Genomic DNA, 24,542 nt, shown 5'->3' on the forward strand with positions numbered 1-24,542 from the left:
ATTTTGGTTGACATGGTGCTCCTTGTTTGCTTTAAGGATAATTATGTTGCCACTGGGATTCAAGCCTATTGGTCAGGTAATGTATCATTTTTGAGGTTGATGGTTTTTCTTTTTTTTTTTTTCCTGCCATAAGGTTTCTTGATTCTTCCAACTGGGTAATTAGGTGATTGATGTCGACAGTGTAGTCATAAGCTGTGAGCAGTTTTTGTGATGAGCCTCGCTCTTTTAAGAAAGCTCTGAAGCTGCTCAGCTGTTGATGGGCCTTCAATGTTAAGAAGAGCTGTATATTCAGTTTCTTCTTCATCAAGGGGACAAAAGGACTCAAGAAGCTCAATCTCCTCTATAGGTTGTTGAGAGGATACTAGAGTGCTTGGAGACAGGGGATCTCTAGTGCAACCACGATGGCTTGTTTTTGATTGTTTTCCTGCATTTGTAGTGCTACTATTTTGATGCTCTTTGTTCATTATTTTGCTCATGTGGCATCATAGCCATTGGACAGAAAAGTCTGGCAAATAGAGGAGAGTTCAGCAGTATGATAACCTCAGTGGAACAGAGATTGAAGGCTCTATGGGAAAGGTTGTGTTTGTATCTGCCTATGTGGGTGGGTTTTCTGTAAACTGAGAAAGAAAGGGTGCCATTTGAAAGATGTGTAATTAGAGTATCTAGAAAAGGCCGGCTGTTGTTATTTTCTTTTTCTATAGTGAACTGAATTCTGGGATGGTGTCTGTTGAGATGGAGGAGGAAGGCACCTGATGTGTCTGAGCTGTGTGGCCAAATAGAGAACACATCATCAATGTATCTTAACCTTAAACTCTCTAACAGCCAGATCCTCTCTCTCTGTAAATTATGCAAACTCAGTAACATAATAATCACTACAGCCTACAAGTGTAATTCTGCTGTGGTGGTCATCAGTGCCAGTGAATATAATCGGAAGATGAATGTGTTGCTCAGAGACTGCACTACTTATAAACCACCGGATTATGATCACAAAGAAAACATTATGATCTCAAAGAAAATATTAAAAAGGCTTCTTCAAGATAAATTGCTCATTTAATATCTTCAACTCTATCATCCATGATGAATATCATTTTTACTAGCTATTATCATCCTTCCATAATAATTTTTTTTTTTCTCCTTGGCATATGAAAAGAAATCTTTTTTTTTTTTTAATTACATGATTGCTTCACATACTGAACTTCTCTCCATACTAAGCAAGTTACCTTCCTTGCCTCAACTGCTCTTTGTAATACTTGTCCTGCTAATTAGTATAACTCATGTCACTCCATAATGCTACCTTGTTCCAGATGGCATGCTTAATCTCTTCATACATCCATTTTATACCTATGTTAATTAACCTGGTGGCATTCAGACATTACTTGACCGAATGGGTAGCATATCTGTTCCCCAACTAACAAGCTGTAGGTGGATGTTTATGATTGTTTTTTAGATTGAAGATGAATTTTATTGCTTGGTTTAAGACAACCACCATGCTTGTTGGAAGCCTGAACTGCCACATGAAAAAAAGTTTCATGTTTGGTCTAAGAACAGGATTTGTGGATATATAAAAAAAAAAAAAATAATAATAATAATAATTCATTATATGTATATAAAAATTAAAAAATAGAAAAAATTCTTCATCTGCCAATGGTACAAATATACTATAGGTTTACAAAAGCCTTTCATGGGTGGGAGTAACATAAAAAGATTCCACCTCATCATTACAATCCATATTATTATAATTAAAATTGCCACTCAAAGTGATCATCATTGTTTGCTCAGCCAATTTGTCTATACATTTTCTTGTCACCACATACCCAAGACAATTGCAACATCATTATATTCCTGATATGTCCTCTAGGGAAGTATAGGATATTATGATAGTATTACATGAAAAGGATACATCATTACTAACTTCACATATCCACAGTTTTCCCTCCAAGTTAGCCTGTTATCTGTCAGGACTCCAGTATGGGAAATGATAAGGCAGTATTTAAATAATTTGTATGCAATTAAGCAATGCATAATTGCATACAAGGATTAAGTGAATACATAGAGTAGGAGTGAGATGAATGAACAGCAAAATCTAGCAAGCAGTCTTGCAAAAGATGTTATGGAGGAAGTACAAGACAGTTTGCACTGAACAGATGTATGAAGAATATAAATTGTAGGCCAGAAAAGTGACAAGCATGGTTAAAAAAGAAAAAGTAGAATGAGAGGAAATTGGCTAGTCAGGTCAAAGCTAATCCAAGGGTATTTTTCTGCTATGTGGCAAGCAAGAGGAAAAATAATTATGGCAGGTTGACACTGGTGAATAGTTAAGGTAGCAGAGTAGCCATAACAAATTAAAATTATATAGTGAAATTATTTAACAAACACTTCATCAGTGTAAATCATAAGTGTGAATGATGCTATGCAACATATAGAAGGGAGGAAAGGATTAGGAGAATGAAAGGTGAAAGAATCAGAGGTGTATCAAGTATCACTTGGGTTAGATGTTAATAAGGCTGTGGGAATGGATGACATATCACCACATATCTTTAAAGAATATGCAAAAAAGTTAGCCATGCCCTTGACCTGGTTATTTAATGAAAGTCTTGCATGGGGAAGGTTCCTAAGGAGTAGAAAAAGGCAAAATAATACCTCTCCACATGCATGGTTTGAGAAGTTTCCAATTATATATCAGTAGGTATATCTGCAGTTGTTGGAAAATTTTATTATAAATAGAATACAGGATTAAAATACAATATACTATCTATTCCTATCCTCTGCACAAGTTGTGGAGGATAGGAATAGATAGTATATTGGTTAGATGGATTGGAGATTGGCTCTCTGAATGATACCAGCAAGTTGTGTATGATGGAGCAGTGTCTCAGATAAGGAATGTGGTGTGCCTCACAGTTTTGTTCTTGAGCCCCTACTGTTTAACTTATTTGTTAATGATATTTCATGTGGATTGACAAGATCTTTAAATGTTTGCCAATGATGCAAAGCTAGGTAGAATTATCAGGGGTAGTGCCGATGTTAATTCTCTACAGGAAAATTTGAATAGACTTTTATCTTGGACAAATGGGTGGGGTTGCGGTTTTAATATTAATAAATGCAAGGTGTTACACTTTAGGATACAGAGATATGTCTATGTACTTTATTGGTGGAGCTGTTCTTCAGGAAGTAGATGCGATTCAGGATCTTGGCGAGATGGTAGACAGTGGACTGAAGTTCCGAGGACAGATCACAAGTGTTGCAAAGATTGCACATAGTATTGTTGCTATGATAAAAAAGTACAGTGACATGTAGGGATAAGATAATTAATCAGATATAAGGGTTAATCAGATAATTAACTAATCAATATCTGATTGATTAGTTAATTGAATAACCAATAGCTGATAACCATTAAATAATCAATATCTGAGTTGTAGGTCAATTAACATGACCTACAACTCAGATATAGACTATATTGCTTAATATATAATGTCCCATTCACACCATACACTTGTAGCATTTTTGCTACAAGTGTTTTCTACAGCTTTCCTCTTTGCACTGTCATATCTCTTTTCTAGATCTGCAAAACTTTGATTCATGGCTATGTAAAATTCCCACGATTTCTCACCTCTTTGTCTGAGAGTGAAAATCTGAATCTGACAACCTCTGTGGAGCAAAAGACTTATAAGTTGGTAATTTTTTTTTTCATATAATATTTTTAATTCACAAGACAATAAGAAGAAAATAAATAATTAATTATTTAGTGCTGATATTTCATTGGTTTTAAACTCAGCATCTTTAGATCATGAACAGTTTCTCACAGTATACAAATAGCTACAATTAGTTAATGGTTGGAATAGTTTAAAATTATAACAGACAGCAGAAAGAACTGAATTCCTAATGGCACCATCTGTTGTTGGATCAAGCAGAAGTTAACCAGTATTAATGTTATTTTAAAACAACTGTCTCCTAGACTTTTTTGGTATATTGATAGAGCTATACTTGTTGAGGTTTGGGGGAATATTTTAAAGCTGCTGCTAATTCACAAAGTAGTCTTTCTGATTTGTAATGACTTCTGTGTACTCTTTTTGTTTTCATCCATATAATCCTGTGTAAAGGGGTGTCCAAGGTAGTACCAACTTGTCATAACAATTGTGTCAATTGTATTTTGTATGTTCTCCAAGGTGGTTGTGAAAAGGTCTTACTGTTTGCTCATAGTAAGGCAGGTCACAAATACAGGACACTTCATATACTCTTGGATGTGATAAAGGAGAGGATTTGTCCTGCAGAGGGTTTTGCCATTTTGATATATGGCTTAAATATGGTGTGGAACTGATATTTATTAAGCACTCTGAACATCTTTTCAGATGTGTTTGAATGTATGAAATAAGTAACAGATTTGTATATTAGGAGGGCATTCTTCATTTAGTATTTTCTCTATTTTTCTGGGGATTTATAGCCATTGGTTAAATGTGGTGAAGGTAGGAAGTGCAGTAGTAAGAGAATGTCATTGGAATAGATAGTGCTGATTCTTTGTGTTAGTGCTTTTAGTATGCCATACTGTTGTGATGGATGATGCTGTGATTGTTTGTGCAGATATCTTCCATTATGCTTAAGCTTTCTATAAATAGAAAAAGATAAACTGTTTGGAAGGTATTTGACTGTGTTTGAGAAGGGCAAAGTTATTTTATGCTTTTTTTTTTTAAGTCAATTTTTTAAGATGCTGGCTATTTAAATGCACTAAAAATGAATCTATTGTGTCTAGACCACGTGGCCAAATAGCAAATACATCATCTACATAGTGCAGGTAAACCACTGGTTTGACAATGGCTATGTTGAATGCTTGCTTTTCTATGTGTTCTACCTAGAAATTGGAGAAAGGGAAGGGGTAGGGGATAGGATATCCATGGATCTCCTATGCCGTTGTTAGGGTATATGTCACTAGGCAAGCACTACTGTATTTACTTGAATATAACACACACTTTTTTTCTCCAAAAAAAATTAAAGTTAGAAAATCGTGGTGCAAGATATATGGGAGATTTTCGGAACTAAAGTTTTTCACGAAAAACTTTATTGTTAGTTATTGACATTTATAATTAAATTCTTAGTATTCATTATGATTTTAATTGCTCACACAGAGCTTCTGCAGCTCAGTCCATATAGATGAAGCTGCTTGGTCAAAAAGACCTGGACTTGACTCTCAGAACAGGCAAACTGGTCCCATGAACAAATATGAATTTACAGTCATAAAATACATATACTTAATCCATCATTAAGTGGGCTCATTCCAACTTCACAGATGGGGGAGAAAGGGGAAAATCCCCATATGAATGAATAAATAAATTGCTCACATTATTTATAAATTTAATGCATTTAAATTTTAATTATCAAATTTTCAGTCTCTCAATGCTTCTGTAATTAAATGAAAACAAACAGTTTCATTATTGCTTGTCCTTTTATCATTTTGAAATCATAAGATCACCATGATTTAAAAAAAAAACTGAAAGTGGGTATGACTTACCAAGAATCTCCTATTTGCTATTGGTTCTTCTTGTTTTCAGAGCGGTTTCCTCACGTGTATTTTCCATCTATCCAAATAGCGTCATTTTCATTCCCATCCAGGGCATTAGAAATGTCAGTTTTTAAAACTCTCTTGGCAATTATTTCTGGCAAAATCATGTCCCAAGCTATCAAAATCCAGTTGCATAACAATTCTAATGATGGTCTCTTAATCTTACCTGCCAGAGTCATGTCGTAGCAGCCAGTTGCCATCCACTCCATGTAGAATTTTCATACTAGTCCTTGAATGGTTTGACTGATACATCCAAGGGCTGTAGACAAGGTGTAAGACCACCAGAAATAAAGGCCACATCAGTCTTCACATCCGAAAGTTTTTTTACTATTTCTTAAAGATTTTTTCATGTGCAAAGTATATGCAAAACTTTTTCATTTCTTTTTTTTTTGTAAAGTAAAATCAGTGGTGCAAGATATACATGAGGGCAAGTTATATTTGAGTAAACACGGTATTTTGCCACTTCTGTATTCAAGGAAATATGTTTAAAAAAGAAAAAAGTAATTACTAAAATAAATGGCCATAAAGCTTCAGTTTGGCAATGCAAAATTATATAAGCAAAGTGGATGTTAGATCCAGCATTATTTCAAAGCCAAATATATAAACTTTGAAAGAGATAAGTTGACAAGAGAGCTATGTCTTCTTACTAGTCCGTGCTAAGGCAACTCGTGAATGCTGGGGAGTGTATTCCCATAAGCTTTCTGGTCAACTTACCTTACGGAAAAAAAAAAATAATGTTTTTATGATTGAAGCAAAATTTCTCAGGTTTTTGCTACTATCCAAATTTGCCACTCCTAGGCACTGCCTGAGTTGGTTATGGCACTCCTGACTATTCCATCTAAGTTGTTTGTATATATTTTCCTTTTCATTTTAAATAGCCAGCATGTACTGTAAATCTCAATAATTCAAATGGATGTGATATTAGTTCTATTTACTGTGTACTATTAACTGAGCCCTTTCATTTAATAAAGTACTATTTCCCCCAAGATACATTCAAATTAACTTAAATAAAATCAGTCAAATCACATATAAGTGTGATTTACTTGTTATGTTCATTTTTTTTACAATGCAGCACCTAAAAGAAAGGGTGCAGTTTAAAAAGTTTGACATTTCAAAAATCAATGAAGTGTGCAACTTTTTTTGGTTGTTCAGAGATATTACAAAGATAAGGAACTGTGTGATATGAAAATTTAGAAATTTTCAGAGGAGTGATCAGACTACATTAATACTACTTATGTTTATTTTTTACAGTATATATAATACTGAATGTAAATTTCCTAAATAAGGTTTATGTCTTGTTATATGTGATAAATTAATTTAAAATATATGTGTGTGCTCATTTATTCATGCAGCTTTGCACTTAGTGTTATTAGAATTGCTTTGTGGTTAAGCGGTGGTGAAAGAAAAGGGCACTTAAATCTATTTAAATACTCAGCTTGCTTACTATAGCTTTGCAGTCATTAGGGAATTAGTAAAAGAATCTAATCTATTCATAAATGTTACTGTGTGCTTCACTATGATATTGCATGTTGCAACTGGAGTTTCCCTTTGAATCTCAGTAATGGGTATGTGTGTTAGTTTGTATGTTGAACTGCTGTCACTGGGCATGCAGCAAGCAAGAGAGAAGAGGAAGGAACTAGTAAGGAGGAAAAGACTAATCAGTTAAATTCTGTGATCTCAAAAGTTTTTATATTTTTATCTAATATCCAAGAGGAACTGTGAAGTTAATATTGAAGGATAGTATAATGCATCAAACAGTATATTAGTCAGAATGTTATGTGCTTAGTTGGGAAGCAAGTAGTATATGCACCATGAAGTGAGGTGGAATCTGCAATAAGGTTCTTTTTTCTTGGAATTACCTTTGGGACTAGTCAAACGTATTCCTATTGTCAGAGCAGTTATTCTTTATGCCTACTCCAGCAAATGAAAGAAAAATTTTTTAATGACTCTCTTGTGCTAGAAGAAGATATATGCAAGTATAATTATCAAATTACAGATGGCAAGAAATTATATTCTTGTTTTATCCTTTATCCATGTGTAAGCAAACAAAGTTTGGCATGAATTGTTGTAGAGAGGATCCAGAAGCGTGTGACAAAGAGTGTGGCAGGTCTGTGGAATGTCTCTATGAGGATAGATTGACAGTCTGTAGACTTTGAATTGCTGATAGACAATAGAGATATGATAGGGGTTTTATAGGATTGACACTAATGACTTTTTTTTTCAGTACATGACAAGAATCTTTTTTCCTACTATAATTCCATTTTTAATTTCAGAATGATTTGAAATGATAGTAGTAATGTATATTTTATTAATAATTGGATTGCTTTTTTTTTTTACAATATGACTTAAATAATAACACTTCTCTAGCTTGTTGGAAGTTTATTTTTCACTTGGTTAGATTATAATAAATTTAGTTTAATCCTTTATCCAAGTGTAAGCAAACAAAGTTTGCACCTGAAAATATCTTTAGGACTGAGGTAAGGTAGTGCAACACTAGGCTAAACCTCCAACATCTTTCTCTAAATCCAGAGTAATTCAATAATAAGGTGGTACACTGGTTGGCAACTCCTATAGATAAATATGACCTCTCCTATTGCTTCTACCTTAGTATCTCCACGTTTGGGTCTGCCTCCCACTGACGAGACCTCAATATAGGTTGAAACCGGTCTGGGTAGTGGCCCTTCCCTTAATGCATAGCAGTATAAATGTCTGCAAGGAGATTTGCTTTGCATTATAGGAGATACTGAGACAAGGAGTGATGAGAGCTTGGTCCACTTTTGCTCGGAGTTGCCTGGTCTTGCACTACCTTACCTCAGTCCTGAAGATATTTTCAGGCACAAGCTTGCTGACACTTGGATAAAGGATTAAACTAAATTTATTATACTTCTCTAGCTTATTAAGTCCATTTTGATACCAACGTTATGTTTACAGTAACGAATAGACTGAAAGTTGTTGTGGTCCCTGTGATATAAATTTTAAGAAGCCTCTCTATTGAGTAAATTTGGGGCTTTGAAGTCCTAAGTTGTAGATTGTCTAGCTTATGCATAAATCCAGTCCATCACTATGAAAAGTAAAGTTGTTACTATACAAGAATGTGGTCACCATACCAGAATGAACTTTTTGTGAGTGAAATTTTAGCTATTTAATCTCAATCTTCAGTGAAAACAGAAAATTAAATAAGAAAATCAATAATAGACAAGATACTTTGAAATAATGTGATTTATTCAGCCAGTATGGATCTGGGAAAGTGAAGAGTGGATATAGAATTTAACACTAAACATGAAGTTAAACTTCTTGAATGGGGTTGATTTCAAGTATAGTAACGTGGACAGTTTTTGAAGAGAAATATCTAAATAGAAAAGTCTCCTAAAGCTTATTATCACCTTGCGTATTATAAACCCATTGACACTTCACAACCAAGTACCTTGGCTTTTTAGAAACCCAATTATTATTGTTATTAACTTTATATTACAATAAGTTATATTTTTGTTTAATCCTTTATCCAAGTGCAAACAAACAAAGTTGATACATGAAGTATTTTCATGACAAGAATATAAATTCTTGGAAAGTTTAATTTACACCTTAACCAAGTGGGGAAAAAAAAAAAAAAACTCTTTCTGTTATTATTTTCAGCAGAAAAAGTCTTATCAAGACACCTTCTCTGGTTCCAAGAATCTATGGAGCTCCAAAAATACACGTGCAAGGCATGCCACTAAGATCCATTGTAGATGCAAAGGTTTCTCCAACTTCCTTGTTAATCAAGTAGCTAGCAAACCCGCTAAGCCCTGACTTCAGCAAGACACTTATAAGAAACACAGTACACTTCGTTATATGTACAAAATATCTTACAGTAGAACCAATTTATAAGTGTAGACATCAGCAGTTTGTTCACCATGTGCATAGAGAATACAAACTGTGTATTTACTCTAAGCACATCGTGTGTGTGTGTATGTATGTATATATATACACACACACACACACACACACACACACACACACACACACACACACACACACACACACACACACACACACACACACACACACACACACACACACAATGTGCTTAGAGTAAATATATATATATATATACCGAACATACCATTCACGGTTCTTGCTCTCAGTCTCAGCTAGTCATACCTTGGCTATTTACATCTACTTCTCATATCCCATGCATCAATTATACTGCTAATTCTCCTTTATGGAAAATACACATTATGGAATCTTTTATTTACCACACCTCTAATAATGGAATATCCATACAGATGAGATACATTTTAATGAGAATAGTGAATGGGGAGTTGAATAAATGTATTATACGTAGTTCACAGCTGTATGTATGTTTTTGGAAACCTGCCTTCCCACCCCCCCAAATCACTTACAATAGTGTAATAACATCAGTTTTAGATTGCTCATCAGTGTTATAAATATTCTGACAAACTAAAAGTCCGGCTATGTTGCAATTATTGTATTGCTGCATTTTAATTCTCCTCTACAGTTCAACCGGTGGTGATATTCTGTCTTGATTTGAGGAGCCATTTGCTAGACAAATAGACTTGCTGCATGTGTCCTACCTATGATGAAAACACTGCTCCAATTGATGAAGATGACAAAACTATCCTTTATTGGTTAACAGTACTTATCTTCATCAACATTGTCTAGATATGTCTAGAATATATGTGTATAATGTAAAATCTGTTTTAAAGGCTAGAAATATTCACTCATTCACATTCATTCTCCAATTTTTGTCTGAATATTTTGCTTTTTTTTTTTAACTATATCATATATGTGTGTGTGTGTGTGTATATATATATATATATATACAATTTTATTTTATTTTTTATTCCAAGTTGGTTATGCAAAAAACAGAGCAGTTGACAAAAGCAGTGGACAGTTCCTTTGTTTTCTTGATGCTGTAAGAAAATTTATTTTTTATATTTATTTTTACATATTAGCTTCTGTTTTGTGATGATCAGTACTTTCCTTTTGCTTTTATAACACAGAGAAAAGTGCCAAGAGGCGTTGATTACATGTAAACAACATTTGTCTACATGTAAATGAATGCTGTTCGCACATAAAATAATCAGTTTTTTTTTTAAATCTAATTATCTAATTTCTCTGACAAATATTGAATGACTAATCCTGAATGCATAAGATAATGGATTATATGTGTGGAAATTATATATTGCTAAATGTCAAATATAAAATAGTGGCCATACCTAAAGATAACACCATGTTTTACTTAAAGTTTGCATGTGAAGTATCGTCATGACTGGGCTACTTGTATATACATGTCCAAAAGGTGTACTTTGCAATGCGGGATATTAAGGCAATTGATATGAAGCTATTAGCCTCTATATGCAAGTAGCACTGTCATGAAGATACTTCACTCACAGACTTTTTTTGCTTATACTTGGATCAAGGATTAAACCAAAAATATAATTACTTGGCATCATTAATTTATAGTTTAACCAGGTGAAAAATATATTAATTTTTTATCTTTAGTATCATGCTACAACTGAACTTGTAGCAGTTCAGTTTTCATATTCATTCTTCAGCACCTGGTCATCAGAGCAGATTGTTAGGGCTTTATGTTTTTGAAGGTGCTAGTGTCTCTTAGCTTTTGTGTTGGATATATGTATATATCGGTCTGTGTGTGTGGATTTGCAGTAGATGCTGAATCTTGAATTTCTCCTTTTTTGACCTATGAGCAAAATTTACTGACTTCATTATGTATCATTCATCTGCAGTCTCTACCACTTCCTCAATTCTGAAATTCATTCTTGCCTCTTTGACTTCTTATCCTTGAAGTTTGATTTGGCTTGAGTATCAGCATTAGCTGTTAAAAAATGATAGGTATTAGTAGTAAGGAAGGATTTCATTGTTTTTATTTCATTACCACTACTATTTTTTAAGTTGGCTTATTGAAATTGATAGTTTTTTTCTGTGATTGTATGGTCTTTCTTTTGTTAGGATATTGTTTTCTCTGTATTGAATCCAGTTGTATAGATTGTATTCATCATGGCATTTGCCATTTCCAACACATTGTTGCCTGGCCTGCCACTATTTAAAGATTACATTATTTGTAGCATAGGGAATGTGTGTGCATGCATGAAATGTAGGCAGTGGGAAGTGCTAGTATTTTGATCTCAGGATTCCACATCAATGGAAATAGTGCTTCGGAAATGAGTAAATGTTAAATTATGGATGCCAGTAGCATGTTACAGGATGAAGAGAATGTGAAAGATGTACATAGGATTTGACCTTGTGGTAGAGGGAGATGGTTTATATGATGGCCATGATAGTGTCCATGAATATCATTTGGAAGCAGGATGTGTGTGTGTGGGGAGAGAGAGAGAGAGAAATATAACTGCTAAGAAAGGAGATACTTGGCATGAAGAACAAGTTAAGGAGGGCCAATTAAGAGATAACAAAGCTGGAGATGTTGATTAGTGCAAGCAGAATGAGAGTGAGTGTGAGAGAGAAAGGGAGAGAAGACAAGAGACAGAGGAAGAGAGTAAATAGAGAGTGTGGTTACAGCAGACGGTAATATGAGAGGAAGAAGGGAAGTTTGGGGTGGGGAGGAGAGTGAGAGAAATTGGAAGTAGAAAGAGTCAGAAATGCCAATGAAAGAAGAATAAATGGATCTTTTTGGAGTATCATGTATAGAGATTTAATTATTCTGGAACCTGGCAGAATCAATAATACTTGCTAGGTGGAATAATAGAGTGTGGCAGTGAAACGAGGTAAAAATGTAAAGGAGATTATAGTAATAGTTGGTGCAGATGATGTGAGAGGTAGCATGAATTGTATAGCGAGAAATTTGAGATAGATGTTAGATATAATGTAGCAGAAATGTGTCAGGGGAAGATAGTGGTTGTATTGCCCTGGTATGATAATGTAGAGTGCAGGAGAAGAGTAGTGATGATGAATGAGATGATGGCAAGAATGTGTAGGAAGAGAGGTCTGGAATATGTGGATGTGTGAAGTATATTTTAGAATAAAAGAGCTGTCTGCAATTTGAATGCAGAAGGACACAGGCATTTGGAGAGACTGTTGTTTTCTGAGCAATTGTGTTAGGGCAGGTAAACTAGAATTGCAAGGCCAGAGTGTATCGGGTATGGCCCTATGCGGAGATAGTGGCTTGAGAAATGAAATTGAATACACTATATTGTAAAGCCAGGTGGAGTATGTGGTGTGCAATAATAACTATATGAATACTGTCTTATATAGAGAAACCTGTGGAGTATTCATAACTATAAATTCACACGTATGCCACAGTAATTAACTTTTTAATAATATGTAAATATTTCATCTTAAGTATCATAAAACATCATCAATACAGTTATTAAACAACAATAGGAATTACATTAAAAAAACACATTAGTGCGCATGCTTACATTGGAATCCCTCTATGTATACAGTAGAGTATGTAAGGATTAAAAACTATAAGGGTGTAATTAAATTAAATTAAAACATAACTGATAAATTTATTTTATACAATTAAGGATAACAATTTCCCAGACTTTTAGGATAGTGAGACAGTCATTACAGTTAAGTTTGGCTCTGTGACATAAGGCTTCAGCACTTTCTGTATACAAAAGCTTATGTTTATATATGAATCAATGTAGTAGCTTGGTGTGCTGCCATTGGATCCTGTGGTTGGTGTTTTCAACTTCATATTGCGCGAGACCAGATTTGTGAGGTTTGATAAAATGGATGTGGTCTTTATGTTCAGAGATGCTTTTGTTTACAGATCTTCCTGTTTGTTCATAGTAAGACAAGTTTCAAGAACATGGCACTTCATATATGCCAGGTAGCATCAGTGGTGAGAGTTTGTCTTTTGATGAAGGTAATAAATTGTGAATTTGGTTGATTGGTTTATAGGTAGCAGCGAGTTTTGTATTTCTTCATAATTTTTGACAAATGTTCAGAGATGCCTTTGATATATGATATAGTAATCTATGGACTTCTTCTCTGGGTTGCTGTGTAGGAGAGTGGTAAATAATTTTGACAAATATATAAATACTGACAATACTTTTTTCTATATAAATGCTAGGAGCATTAGAAATAAAGGGAATAAGTTTGTGGCATTGATTAGCTCAGCCTCTTCAAAGATTGTTGGTATTTGTGAAACTTGGTTAACAGGGATAATAATCAAAAGGGATAGCAAATTTCAGCAGGATAGGGAAGGTAAACATGGTTTTAGACAAGATATTTAGTGGGATGTATAGACCATGAATATAGCAGTGGTGAGCATGAAATGTTTAGGAAAATTAGTTTGTGACTTCAACTATAGTGATATAAACGGGACAGAGGATTCAGCATGCAGTACTAAGGGAACTGAATTTTGGATTTCTTGTGGGACAGCTATCAATAGGCAGAGGTAGTGGAAAGAACACTTTTATCAAGAATTTTGGATTTTATCAGAGGTTGTGATTCTGACTGAGATGTCCTACTTGGTCCCCATTTGGGAAGAGTGACCATGTAGCCCTCACGCGGAGGACGAATTGGCATGTAGAAGCATTGAGGCAGAATGAATTTATGTGGAATAATAATGCAGGTGACTGTTGTAAACACCAGCTTGCAGCAGTACAATAGATGAAGGAATTTGAAGAAAGATAGGTCAGTAGTTCATGGGAGATGCTTTAGAGAAAATTGTTGACAGCAATGTTAGATTGTGTACCTCAAGCGAAGAAGATAAAGTGATTGTAGTCAAATAGATGGCTGGAGAAATTAAACAGGAATTGTAGATAAAAATGAAATCATAAAGAAAAAGAGATGGGAAACGGATGCATGAGGAATATAAGGCTCAGGCTGGGAAAGGGACTACTTCTGTAAAGAGAGAAAAATTAGAATATAAGAGAAGACAAGCACTACAATCGAAGGAGAACGGAAGGAGCGTGTTTGCTGTGTGACAAGTGAAAGAAAAATATGATGGAGGACAGATTACCTTGCCAGATGGAGATGGGACTCGGGTGACCAATTCAGATGACATAGATGATCTATTTAATGATCACTTTATTAGAGTGTCCCATCCTGGTAAAGCACACTTTATTACTTGAAGGATAAGGAATGGTGAGGTGATTGAAGTGATTATGTTCTGCATAGTGAGTATGCTACATGTCAGTAAAGCAGGAGTAGATGGAATGTTGACATGTGTTTTAAGGGAATGTGCTGTAGAAATAAATATATCATTAACTTGGCTTTTTAATGAAAGTAATGCAACAAGACAAGGTCTTATAGAAATGGAAGAAAGGCAAAATGCATTAATGTGTTGTAGAATGATGGTATCAAACTGGTAGGCCTGTTTGTTATATGAGGATGGTCTGAAAAGTTCTTGGCCTCAACCAAAGATGGCAACACTATTGACAAGATTTTTTTCCTAAGTTGCTACATCTGTCATAAGCATCCATGTGAAATTGCAAATCATTCTATTTAGTAGTTTGATTTATACAGCTGTCTGAAGCAAAAGTGTTGTCTGTATCCCTTGAAATGGATAAAATTGAGTATTGTGCAGTTATAAAATTCTTTGTAAAAGAAGGTTTAATGCCAAAAGAAATTCATTCAAAGTTCATAAACGTTTATGGGCACTCTTCACCTTCATTTTCGACAATTAAGAAATATCTTGCCAAGTTTAAACGTGGCCATACTGCCTTGAAGATGATCCATGTGAAGGATGCTAAAAAGTGTAACAACACCAAAAATCATTGATTAAGTGCACGATATGGTATTGGATGACCGGTGAGTCAAAGTGCATGAAATTACTGACACTATAGGAATTTCAAAAAAAAGTGTAGGATATATTTTACATGAAGAATTGCAAATGAAAAAGCTCTGTGCAAAATGGGTGCTGCTCTTGCTCACAGCAGATGAAAAACGCACTTGCATGAAAATCTCTGAGCAGTGCTTGGAGCATTTTAGCAAGAATAAAACTGATTTTTTGCATCGATTTATTACTATGGATGAGACTTGATTTCACCATTACACACCAGAATCCAAACAGCAGTCAAAACATGGACATTCAGCACCAAAGAAGACAAAGTCGGTTCCATCAACAGGAAAGGTCATGGCATCAGTGTTTTGGGATGCTAAAGGCATTTTGTTTATTAATTAACTTGAAAAGGGTAAAACAATAACAGGGGAATATTATTCCGATCTTTTAACCAGACTAGACGAAAAAATTCATGAGAAAAGAAATGGTTTGCAGAAGAAAAAAATTATCTTTCATCAGGACAATGCACCTGCCCACGTGTAGGATACGTTTTGTATGAAGAATTGCAAATGAAAAAGCTTTGCACAAGATGGGTGCAGTGCAGATCAAAAACGTGCTCACAGAAAATCTCTGAACAGTGCTTGGAGCGTTTTAACAAGAATAAAACTGATTTTGTGCGTGTCGATTTATTACTATGGATGAGACTTGGATTCACCATTATACACCAGAATCCAAACAGCAGTCAAAACATGGACAGAAGCCGGTTGTTCAGTACCAAAGGTGACAAGGTCATGGAATCGGTGTTATGGGATGCTAAAGGCATTTTGTTTATTAATTATCTTGAAAAGTAAAACAATAACTGAGGAATATTATTCCGATCTTTTAACCAGATTAGACAAAAATATTCATGAGAAAAGACTCGGTTTGCAGAAGAAACAAAATCATCTTTCATCAGGACAATGCACCTGCCCACAAAGGTGTTTTGGCAATGGGGAAAATTAAGGGATCCTCACTATGAATTGTTGGAACATCCACCCTATTCCCCAGATTTGGCTCCCTCTAACTTCTATCTCTTCCCAAAACTAAAACTCTTCCTCGCTGGTCAGCGTTTTTCTTCGAATCAAGAGGTGATTGCAGCTGTAAAGGGGTATTTTAGCAGATCTTACTGAGAACCACTATAGGGATGGGATAATGATGCTGGAGCATCACTGGAATAAATGTATTAGTCTTAAGAGAGATTATGTTCATCATCATCATCATTAAATTCCTGACAAAATGTCAGTAAAGCAAGAGTAGACGGAATGTTGCCATGTGTTTTAAGGGAATGTGCTGTAGAACTGAATATATCATTAACTGAATATATAAATTTCATGTAGTACTATCATATCCTGTACACCTCTCAAGGGGTGTACAGGATATCATTACTAACTTCCTATCTACAATTTTCCTTCAAATCATTCAATTACCTCAAGGCTTCAACATTGTCAGATCTTATATTTCTGTCTTCTAAGGCAGTGCTTCCCAAACTTATGGATGCCAAGGCCCCCTTTGGAAAAATTAAAATATTTCACTGCCCCCATCGAAACAAAAAACGCAATATAGACATATATTACTATAATATTTATTGTATTTATATTCAATACAATTTATATTCAAGATTTTGCATATGTATTCTTTTTTGTGTTTCTTATCAATATCTTTGAAATGAAACTTATATGAATAAGCATATATTTACTAATATTCATTAATCGCTGAAATACGCAAGAAGAAAATTTGTGAAGCAACACGAATGTATGATTTTTTCCTTTAAAATTTTATATTTTAAAGTCAGTGAAGAACAAAAAAGAAATAATAAAAATTAAATACATTTCTTTTAAGATTAAAAAAAAATCTACTTAGTCTTAAAACATTTTAAATTTGTTTTCATTATTTTTTCATTTCATCATGGCCCCCCCCTCAACAAAACTTACGGCCCCCAAGGGGGCCGTGGCCCACAGTTTGGGATGCGCTGTTCTAAGGCACTTTTTACTGTATCCGTCCACCTATATCTGGGTCTCCCTCCTGCCAACTGGCAGGGAACACTTATTTTGCTAATCTTTCCTCTCCAATTCTGTTTAAGTGACCATACCACCTCAGATTAGCTCTGCTAACACATTCTTGGATGCTATCAATGTCAAGTTCTTTCCTAATATCCTCATCTTTAATATGATATTGCCATTGATGTCATCTGTTCATGCCCCTAATCTTTCTCAGAACTCTCATATCTGCAGTCTCTAGTTTTTGGTCAAGTGTTTTACTTCTAACCCAGCTCTCAGATCCATAAGTCAAAACTGGCTTGAACACTATCTTCTATTATACAGCTAATTTAGTGTTTTGACTAATTTCTCTCTTATTCAATATAAATTTATTCAGTTGACTTCCTGCCATACCAGTTTTCTTGATCCTGTTGTCTATTTCCATATTTAATTTACCACCCTCACTAAAAATCGTGCCTAAGTAACTGAAATGTTTTACTTGTTCTATAGGTTCTCCATTCACAATGCAGTTGATATTTTCAATGCTTCTGCCTATTTTCATTGTGTTTGTCTTGTTATTGCTGACCTTCATACCGTATCTATTCCAACATTTATTCGATTTTCAGGGAATTGTAACAGTCAGGGAATTTTTGCAAACTTGTATCGAATTTATTTAGAAGTATAACATCATCTGCATAAAGCAAAGAGTTGACATTAACAGCTCCAATTTTGATATGATGTTTAATACTGCTTTCCTTCATAATTTGATTCATATAGATAATGAGTAACAGAGGGGATAATGTACATCCTTCTCTTACACCAGATTTAACATTAACCATCTTCCCTTACTTCCTTCAATTCTAACTGCTAACTTACAACTAAAATAAAGACTAAGTATTGCTCGAAATAATGCCCCACTAACACCACACAACTGTAGTGCTCTGAACAGCTTCTCTCTTGGCACGTTGTCATATGCTTTTTTCAGATCTACAAAACTTAAATACAGATGTTTGTTATATTCCCATGATCTCTCAACTATTTGTTGTAAGGTGAAAATCTGATCATGAAAGCCTCTATTTGGCCTGAATACAGCTTTTTCTTTGCCAAGCTTTTCTTCCACAATGCTTCTCAACCGTTTCTCAAGTTATACTGTCATAAATCTTACCAGGAACACTCAGTAGAGAAATACTTATGTAACTCTCACATTCAGTTTTATTTCGCTTTTTATATATGGGTACTATGAGAGCTCCACTCCAATCATCTGGAATTCATCCCTCTGAACTATGCAGTGCAGCCAGTGTAAGACTTTTATACCTCTGTACTTGAGCATTTCTGACATGCTTTCTTCTTTTTCTTCACTGCCTCTTTAACTTCCTGTGTCCACCAAGGAGTTCTGATTTTTCTATCCTTGCAGACAACCACATCACATGCCTCTCTGGCTGAATCAATCAATGTTTTCTTCAATATCATCTACTCCAGCTGCCTTTTCACATTTCAGAGTTTTGATGACTTTTTCTACTTCAAATATGGATATGTATTCCTGATTGCATGCCTGGTCAGTGTTTTTTATCACTGTGCTGTCAGCACTGCTTGTTTCATTTAGCAATTTTTCAAAGTAATTACTCCATACTTCAAGGATATCTTTTTCTCCGGTTTTCATATCACCTTTATCATCTCTAATTCCTTTCACAGCACTCTTTCCTCCATTTCTGAGCTTCTTCAACAACCTCCAGAATATCTTGCTACCTTCTTGATATTTATTTTCTATGTTCTTACCAAAGTCTTCCCATGACTTTTATTTAGCTAGTTTTATGCAGTGTTTAGCTTTCTTACATTTGTCTCTGTATTCTCTAAGAGCACAAGCTGACTTATTTGCCAGGAACTTTTGATACGATTTCTTCTTTTCCTTCACTGCCTCTTTAACTTCCTGTGTCCACCAGGGAGTTCTGATTTTTCTATCCTTGCAGACAACCTCACTACATGCCTCGCTGGCAGAATCAATCAATGTTTTCTTCAGCTCTTGCCACTGAATCTCTAAGGTTCGATTCCTGTTCTCAAACTCTTTCATTTTTTCTTGAATAATGTTTGTATATTTCAGTCTACAGTTCACATCTGAGAGTTACTCAACTTTTATTCTCTTTAAAACTTTCTTACATGTTCTACTTTTCAATTCAATTTTATCCTGCTCAAGACTAAATGGTGATCACTTCCAATTTCAAATTATCTGTACACTCAACTGTCCTGCACCAGAGTGTACAGAGAAAACATCACTATCAACAATAACATAGTCAATGAGACTTTTCTTATTCCTTGCCTTTTCTCTCCATGTGAATTTGTGCACATTTTTATGTTGGAACATTGTGTTAGTAATAACCAGTCCATGTCCTGAGCAGAAATCCACAGGTATTTGCCATTATTATTACCTTTGCTCTCTTCTCCAAATTTTCCCAAAATATTTTAATATGTCTGACAATCATTTCCTACTCTACTATTTAGATCCCCAACAAGGACCAACTTTTCATTTTCCATTCTGTCAGTTGCTTTCTCTAAAGCCTCAAAACATTCCTCCATTTCTACCTTAGTGGAACCTTCTGTGGGACCCTAGGCACAAATAAGTCATTGTCCAGTTTCCCATTCTGATATTTGCCAGCATCGCTCTACTTGAAATTGCCTGCCCTTCAAGAAGATTAACCTCGTATTTAGTGTTGAATGCTATGGCTACTTCTTTTCCTTGATTGTCATTTGCCTGAATATAACATTTTGCTTTTATTGCTCAGAAAGTTTTCACCATTTTTTGTCTTTTTTGTTTCAATCACCCCTATTATATCAGGGTGATTGAAACATGTACTAAGGAATTGGTACTTATCCAATTCCTTAGCTAACTCCATTTCTTTGCCATTCAGGCTTCTTATGTTGATAGTACCAATCTTGAACTCTGGTGATATTGAGTTGGAGTGTTCATTTTAGTTGGAGTGTGTTTTAAAGTTTGTTCCAGTAGCTGACTTTTCACTGTTTTCCCTGGTTCTCTGGCAAAAACAACAGGGGCCTTGTTTAACTGGGTGACGCCCCAAACGGCATGAAATTCTGTCATGTTGTACCATCATTTAATGGTACAACATGTTGTACCATCATGTTGTACCATTTAATATTGTGGTTTAGGCCAATAAGAATACAGTTTAGTCAGCTAAATCCCAACTTGTCAGCCCATCCTCGTTCATTCAGTATCCAGGTATTCAGTATCGGTATTCATTCAGTACCCTCACTTTCTCACCACGAGAAGGTGAGGATTGTACATTAGGTCAGAAGCCCTGGTCAGTTCTCCACTTTCCTTTAAAGGCTATGCGGAGGTCCCTTCTCAGTTATGCAGCTTTGAGCCTTAAGTACCCCAGAGATTATGTTGAAAAATAAAAATAATTTTGAAATTATAAATTCGTTTTTTTCATTGTTAAGCTGAGAACTTTTCAGACCACCCTCGTAGTTAAAATTTTGGAGAAATTAGTAAGAACTTGTATACAGTCTTGCACAGATGATGGCGAGGCCTGCATAAATTTGTTTAGGGTCTCTGTTGTTGTTGTAGTAATCAGTTTACTTTTTTACAGAATGGGTGAGGATAATGCATATACTATAATTTTTTTGGATTTTTCAGAGTGTCACATGACAAGTTTTTTTTAGTTGCAACATATAGGGTTGGATATTAGGTTGGTGGAGTAGATTGGTGATTGGCTTTCTGCTAGATATCAGAGTTGCATATGAGAGGAGTTCCATGAAGTTTAGTACTGAGACCATCATTGTTCAATCCGATGTCAGTGATATTGTCACTGGATGACAGGGAGATATTCACTTGCTTTCAGATATGAAACTTGGGAGAGTTATTAGTAATTGTGCTGATGTTTTGCTTTTCAAGGGGATTTGAATAAGCTGGAAAGGTGGGAAAATTAATGGGGATATCAGGTTAATGCAACTAAATATAAGGTTTGAAATTTGTGATCCACAGATGCAATGATTCTCATATGATGGAGTTATACTGGTGGCCGCAAGGGATCTTGGGATGATTGTAGATAGAAATTTGAAGTTCAGAGGCCATATTGCAGAGGTTGTTAATACATCTTAGAGAATTGTTGCAGTATTGAGGAGGATATTGACCACATCTTGATTTCTGTACTCAGATCTGTTCACCAGGATTTGACAGGAATGAAGTAACCTTGGAGTGGATTCAGATGACAGATGATATCAGAACTGTACATTGTTGGTTATGAGGATAGACTGAAGATATGCAGACTGCAGTTTGGTGGATAGAAGATAAAGGGGAGGGAGGCATTAAAACTGTTCACTGGTTATTAATTGATTAACACTGGGGTTTTTCACATGGTTTCACAGGGCTCTTTGCTTGGGCCATTGTTGTTTAATTTGTACATAAATGATATAGGAAATGGCTTAAAGGGAGATATTCAGTTGTTTGCTGATGATGCAAAGTTTGGGTAGCGCAATAAAAAAAAAATCAAGCTGATGTCGAGAGTTTGCAAGATGATTTAAACATGCTGACAAAATGGGCAAAAGGTAATAGATATCAGCTCAATGTGGAAAATTGTCAAGTTATCCATTTTGGGATTAAAAGATTACCAGCTGTGTACTACATTGACGGAATGGTACCCCAAGAGATTGATGAGGCTAGGGACTTAGGGGTGTTGGTGGTTAGGGAGATGAAGTTCAGGGGACACATTGCTAAGGTGTTCAAGATTGCACGTAGGATTACTTGGTTATTGAGGAACACACTAACATCCAGAGATAGAGACGTTATTATTCCCCTTCATAAAGTGTTTATACTTCCACATTTGGATTACTGTGCTGAGGTCTGGTCACCTGGATTCCTTGGAGATGAGGAGATTGTGGAGAGGGTTTAGAGGAGAGTGACTAAGTTTGTGATTGATGTAAAAAATGCGCCCTACATTGATAAATTGAGAGCTTGTAGATTGCAGAGGTTGGTTGATAGGCGGAGAAGAGGGTATATGATAGAAATATTTAAATTACTAAACGATTTTTATAAGATTGATGCAGGGGAAATGTTTTAGCTGTGTGATAGTGATGGAAGAACAAGAGGTCATCCCTGGAAATTAAAGAAAAGTGTGGTTAACAAGGGGGTGAGAACGAGGTTTTTCGCCTGGAGGGTGGTGAATGAGTGGAATGCATTGCCTGACTCAGTTGTGAGTTCTTCGTCTGTAAATGAATTCAAGAAGAGATATGATAGATATTGTTTTGATAGTTTTGGTCTCCTGCGATGAGTCTACTGATTCCATGGAGATACCTGTAATAATAATAATAATGGTAGAATGAGGGGACGGAATATGGACATAAGTCATCGTTGGATGACTTATGCATGATTTTTAGTGAAGATGGTAAATTAAATATGGAAATAGACAACAGAATTAACAAACTGGTATGGTTGGTAGGTAGTCAACTGAATAAATTTATATGGAATAAGAGAGAAATTAGTCTTCTTCTCCCTTCCACGTATTAGACCTACTGGCCTGTTACAAAGCTATCTTTAGCTCTTCTAAATTGTATCCGTCCGAAGGATAAGGTGACTAGCCCTATGCCTCCCAATATTTCTTATGGCTGTAGTTGGGTGTGTTTTCACGGGAGAGAAATTAGTCAAAACACTAAATTAGCTATACAGGGCAGTGTTCAAACCAATTTTAACTTATGGATCTGAGAGCTGGGTCAGAAGTAAAACATTTGACCAAAGACTAGAGACTGCAGATATGAGAGTCCCAAGAAAGATCAAGGGCATGAACAGATGGCATCAATGGCAATATCATATTAAAAACGAGGATATTAGGAAAGATTTTGACATTGTCAGCATCCAGGAATGTGTTAGCAGAGCTAATCTCAGGTGGTATGGTTACCTAAACAGAATGGGAGAGGAAATATTAGCAAAACAAGTGTTCTCTGCCCGGTTGGCAGTAGGGGGACCCAGTGGAAGACCAAGATATAGATGGATTGATATGGAAAAAAATGCCTTAGAACATAGAAATATAAGATCTAATAATGTTGGAGTCTTGACAGATAACAGACTGATTTGGAAGAAAATTGTAGATGGGAATTTAGTAATGATGTAAATTTTTCATGTAGTACTATCATATCCTGTACACTCCTTGAGGGTACATGACAGGAATTTGATGATGATGTCATCCTTGGAAGTTGCAAAATGAAGTAGTGAGTAAACGAGTAAGAAGTAGGTTTTTTTGCATGGAGAATGGTAGGAGCAGCATTGCTTGAGAATGTGGTGAAAGTGCAAATGATGAATGAGTTTAAGAAGTGATATGATAGACTATATGTTGAGTAACATCCCCCCCCCCCAACATTGAGTCTGTGACTCCATGTGGTGAAGAAAATAATAATGATTTCTTGCAATCGAACTTCCCTAACATTGAAGTCGTCTACCTTGATGACTTTAATAAGCAGAACTCCAGCTTGTGCTCTTTTTCCAGTTCTGCTAACCTGTTTGGAAAATAAGCTGGAAGCAATCACTAATCTTCTCCACTCAACCAAAACTCTGGAATTTTTGTTAACCAGTACTCTTTCTAGGTATACCGTTGAGGTGATGTCTCCTCTTGACAACCAAGTTTCATCCCTAGTGGAATGATCTTCCTTTGGCTATTCATAATCATGTGCCCTTTGACACTACAATAATGCCGAGTAGGAAGATCTCCAAGACTTCTACTCTTTTCTTTCTGTTGTCAGACTGCTGTTTCTGGACGATGTTGTTATAGAAAATATCCATGGTGGAATAAAAGCGTTCATTCTCCACTCTGTTCAGAATTCCCACCCAATATGTAAGCCATAATTTTCCAAATAATCTATCAGGGCAGTCCAAAAAAACCCAAAGAGCCTGATTGGTTTGAGATCAAAGCTCGAGCTTTATTCACAGGCTACACTTACTGATGCTTTCAACACTTGCATGCCATCATTAACAGGACTAAGCCTGACTTTGAAAGGACTAAATGTAATAAACTTGCTGACATTGCTAATGGCAGCTTTGCTTTCTGGTTTCTCACAAAAGTTGTTGGGTACAGATTCTCTTCTTCTTTTCTGACATCGTGCTCTTTCACCAGTAGATAGTATTGCAACATCACATAAAGATAAAGTTGATTTCCTTGCATCATTCTTCTCATCCAACTCCAGCATAGATGAACGAGACAAATCACCTCCTCCTTTATTTGGAACATTGTATTGAATGCCTCCTGTGGTCATTGTACCAGTA

At 35.4% G+C, this 24,542-nt stretch overlaps 1 protein-coding gene across 8 annotated transcripts in view; it reads left to right on the forward strand.

Annotated features, from left to right (window-relative positions):
* The window catches only part of LOC150099845 (queuosine-tRNA galactosyltransferase-like), a 529,602-nt gene that overhangs the window by 181,600 nt on the left and 323,460 nt on the right, over window positions 1-24,542 (forward strand). For all 8 annotated transcript variants that reach the window (XM_090403530.1, XM_090403531.1, XM_090403535.1 and 5 more), the window contains one exon: window positions 10,402-10,466. In XM_090403530.1, the coding sequence (XP_090259656.1) occupies window positions 10,402-10,466 (65 nt within the window). The remainder of the gene's footprint in view (window positions 1-10,401; window positions 10,467-24,542) is intronic.

The sequence above is a fragment of the Typopeltis vanoorti genome, chromosome 14, assembly GCF_054136105.1.
Source record: "Typopeltis vanoorti isolate ZY-2024b chromosome 14, IOZ_Tvanoo_1.0, whole genome shotgun sequence".
NCBI lineage: Eukaryota > Metazoa > Arthropoda > Arachnida > Uropygi > Thelyphonidae > Typopeltis > Typopeltis vanoorti.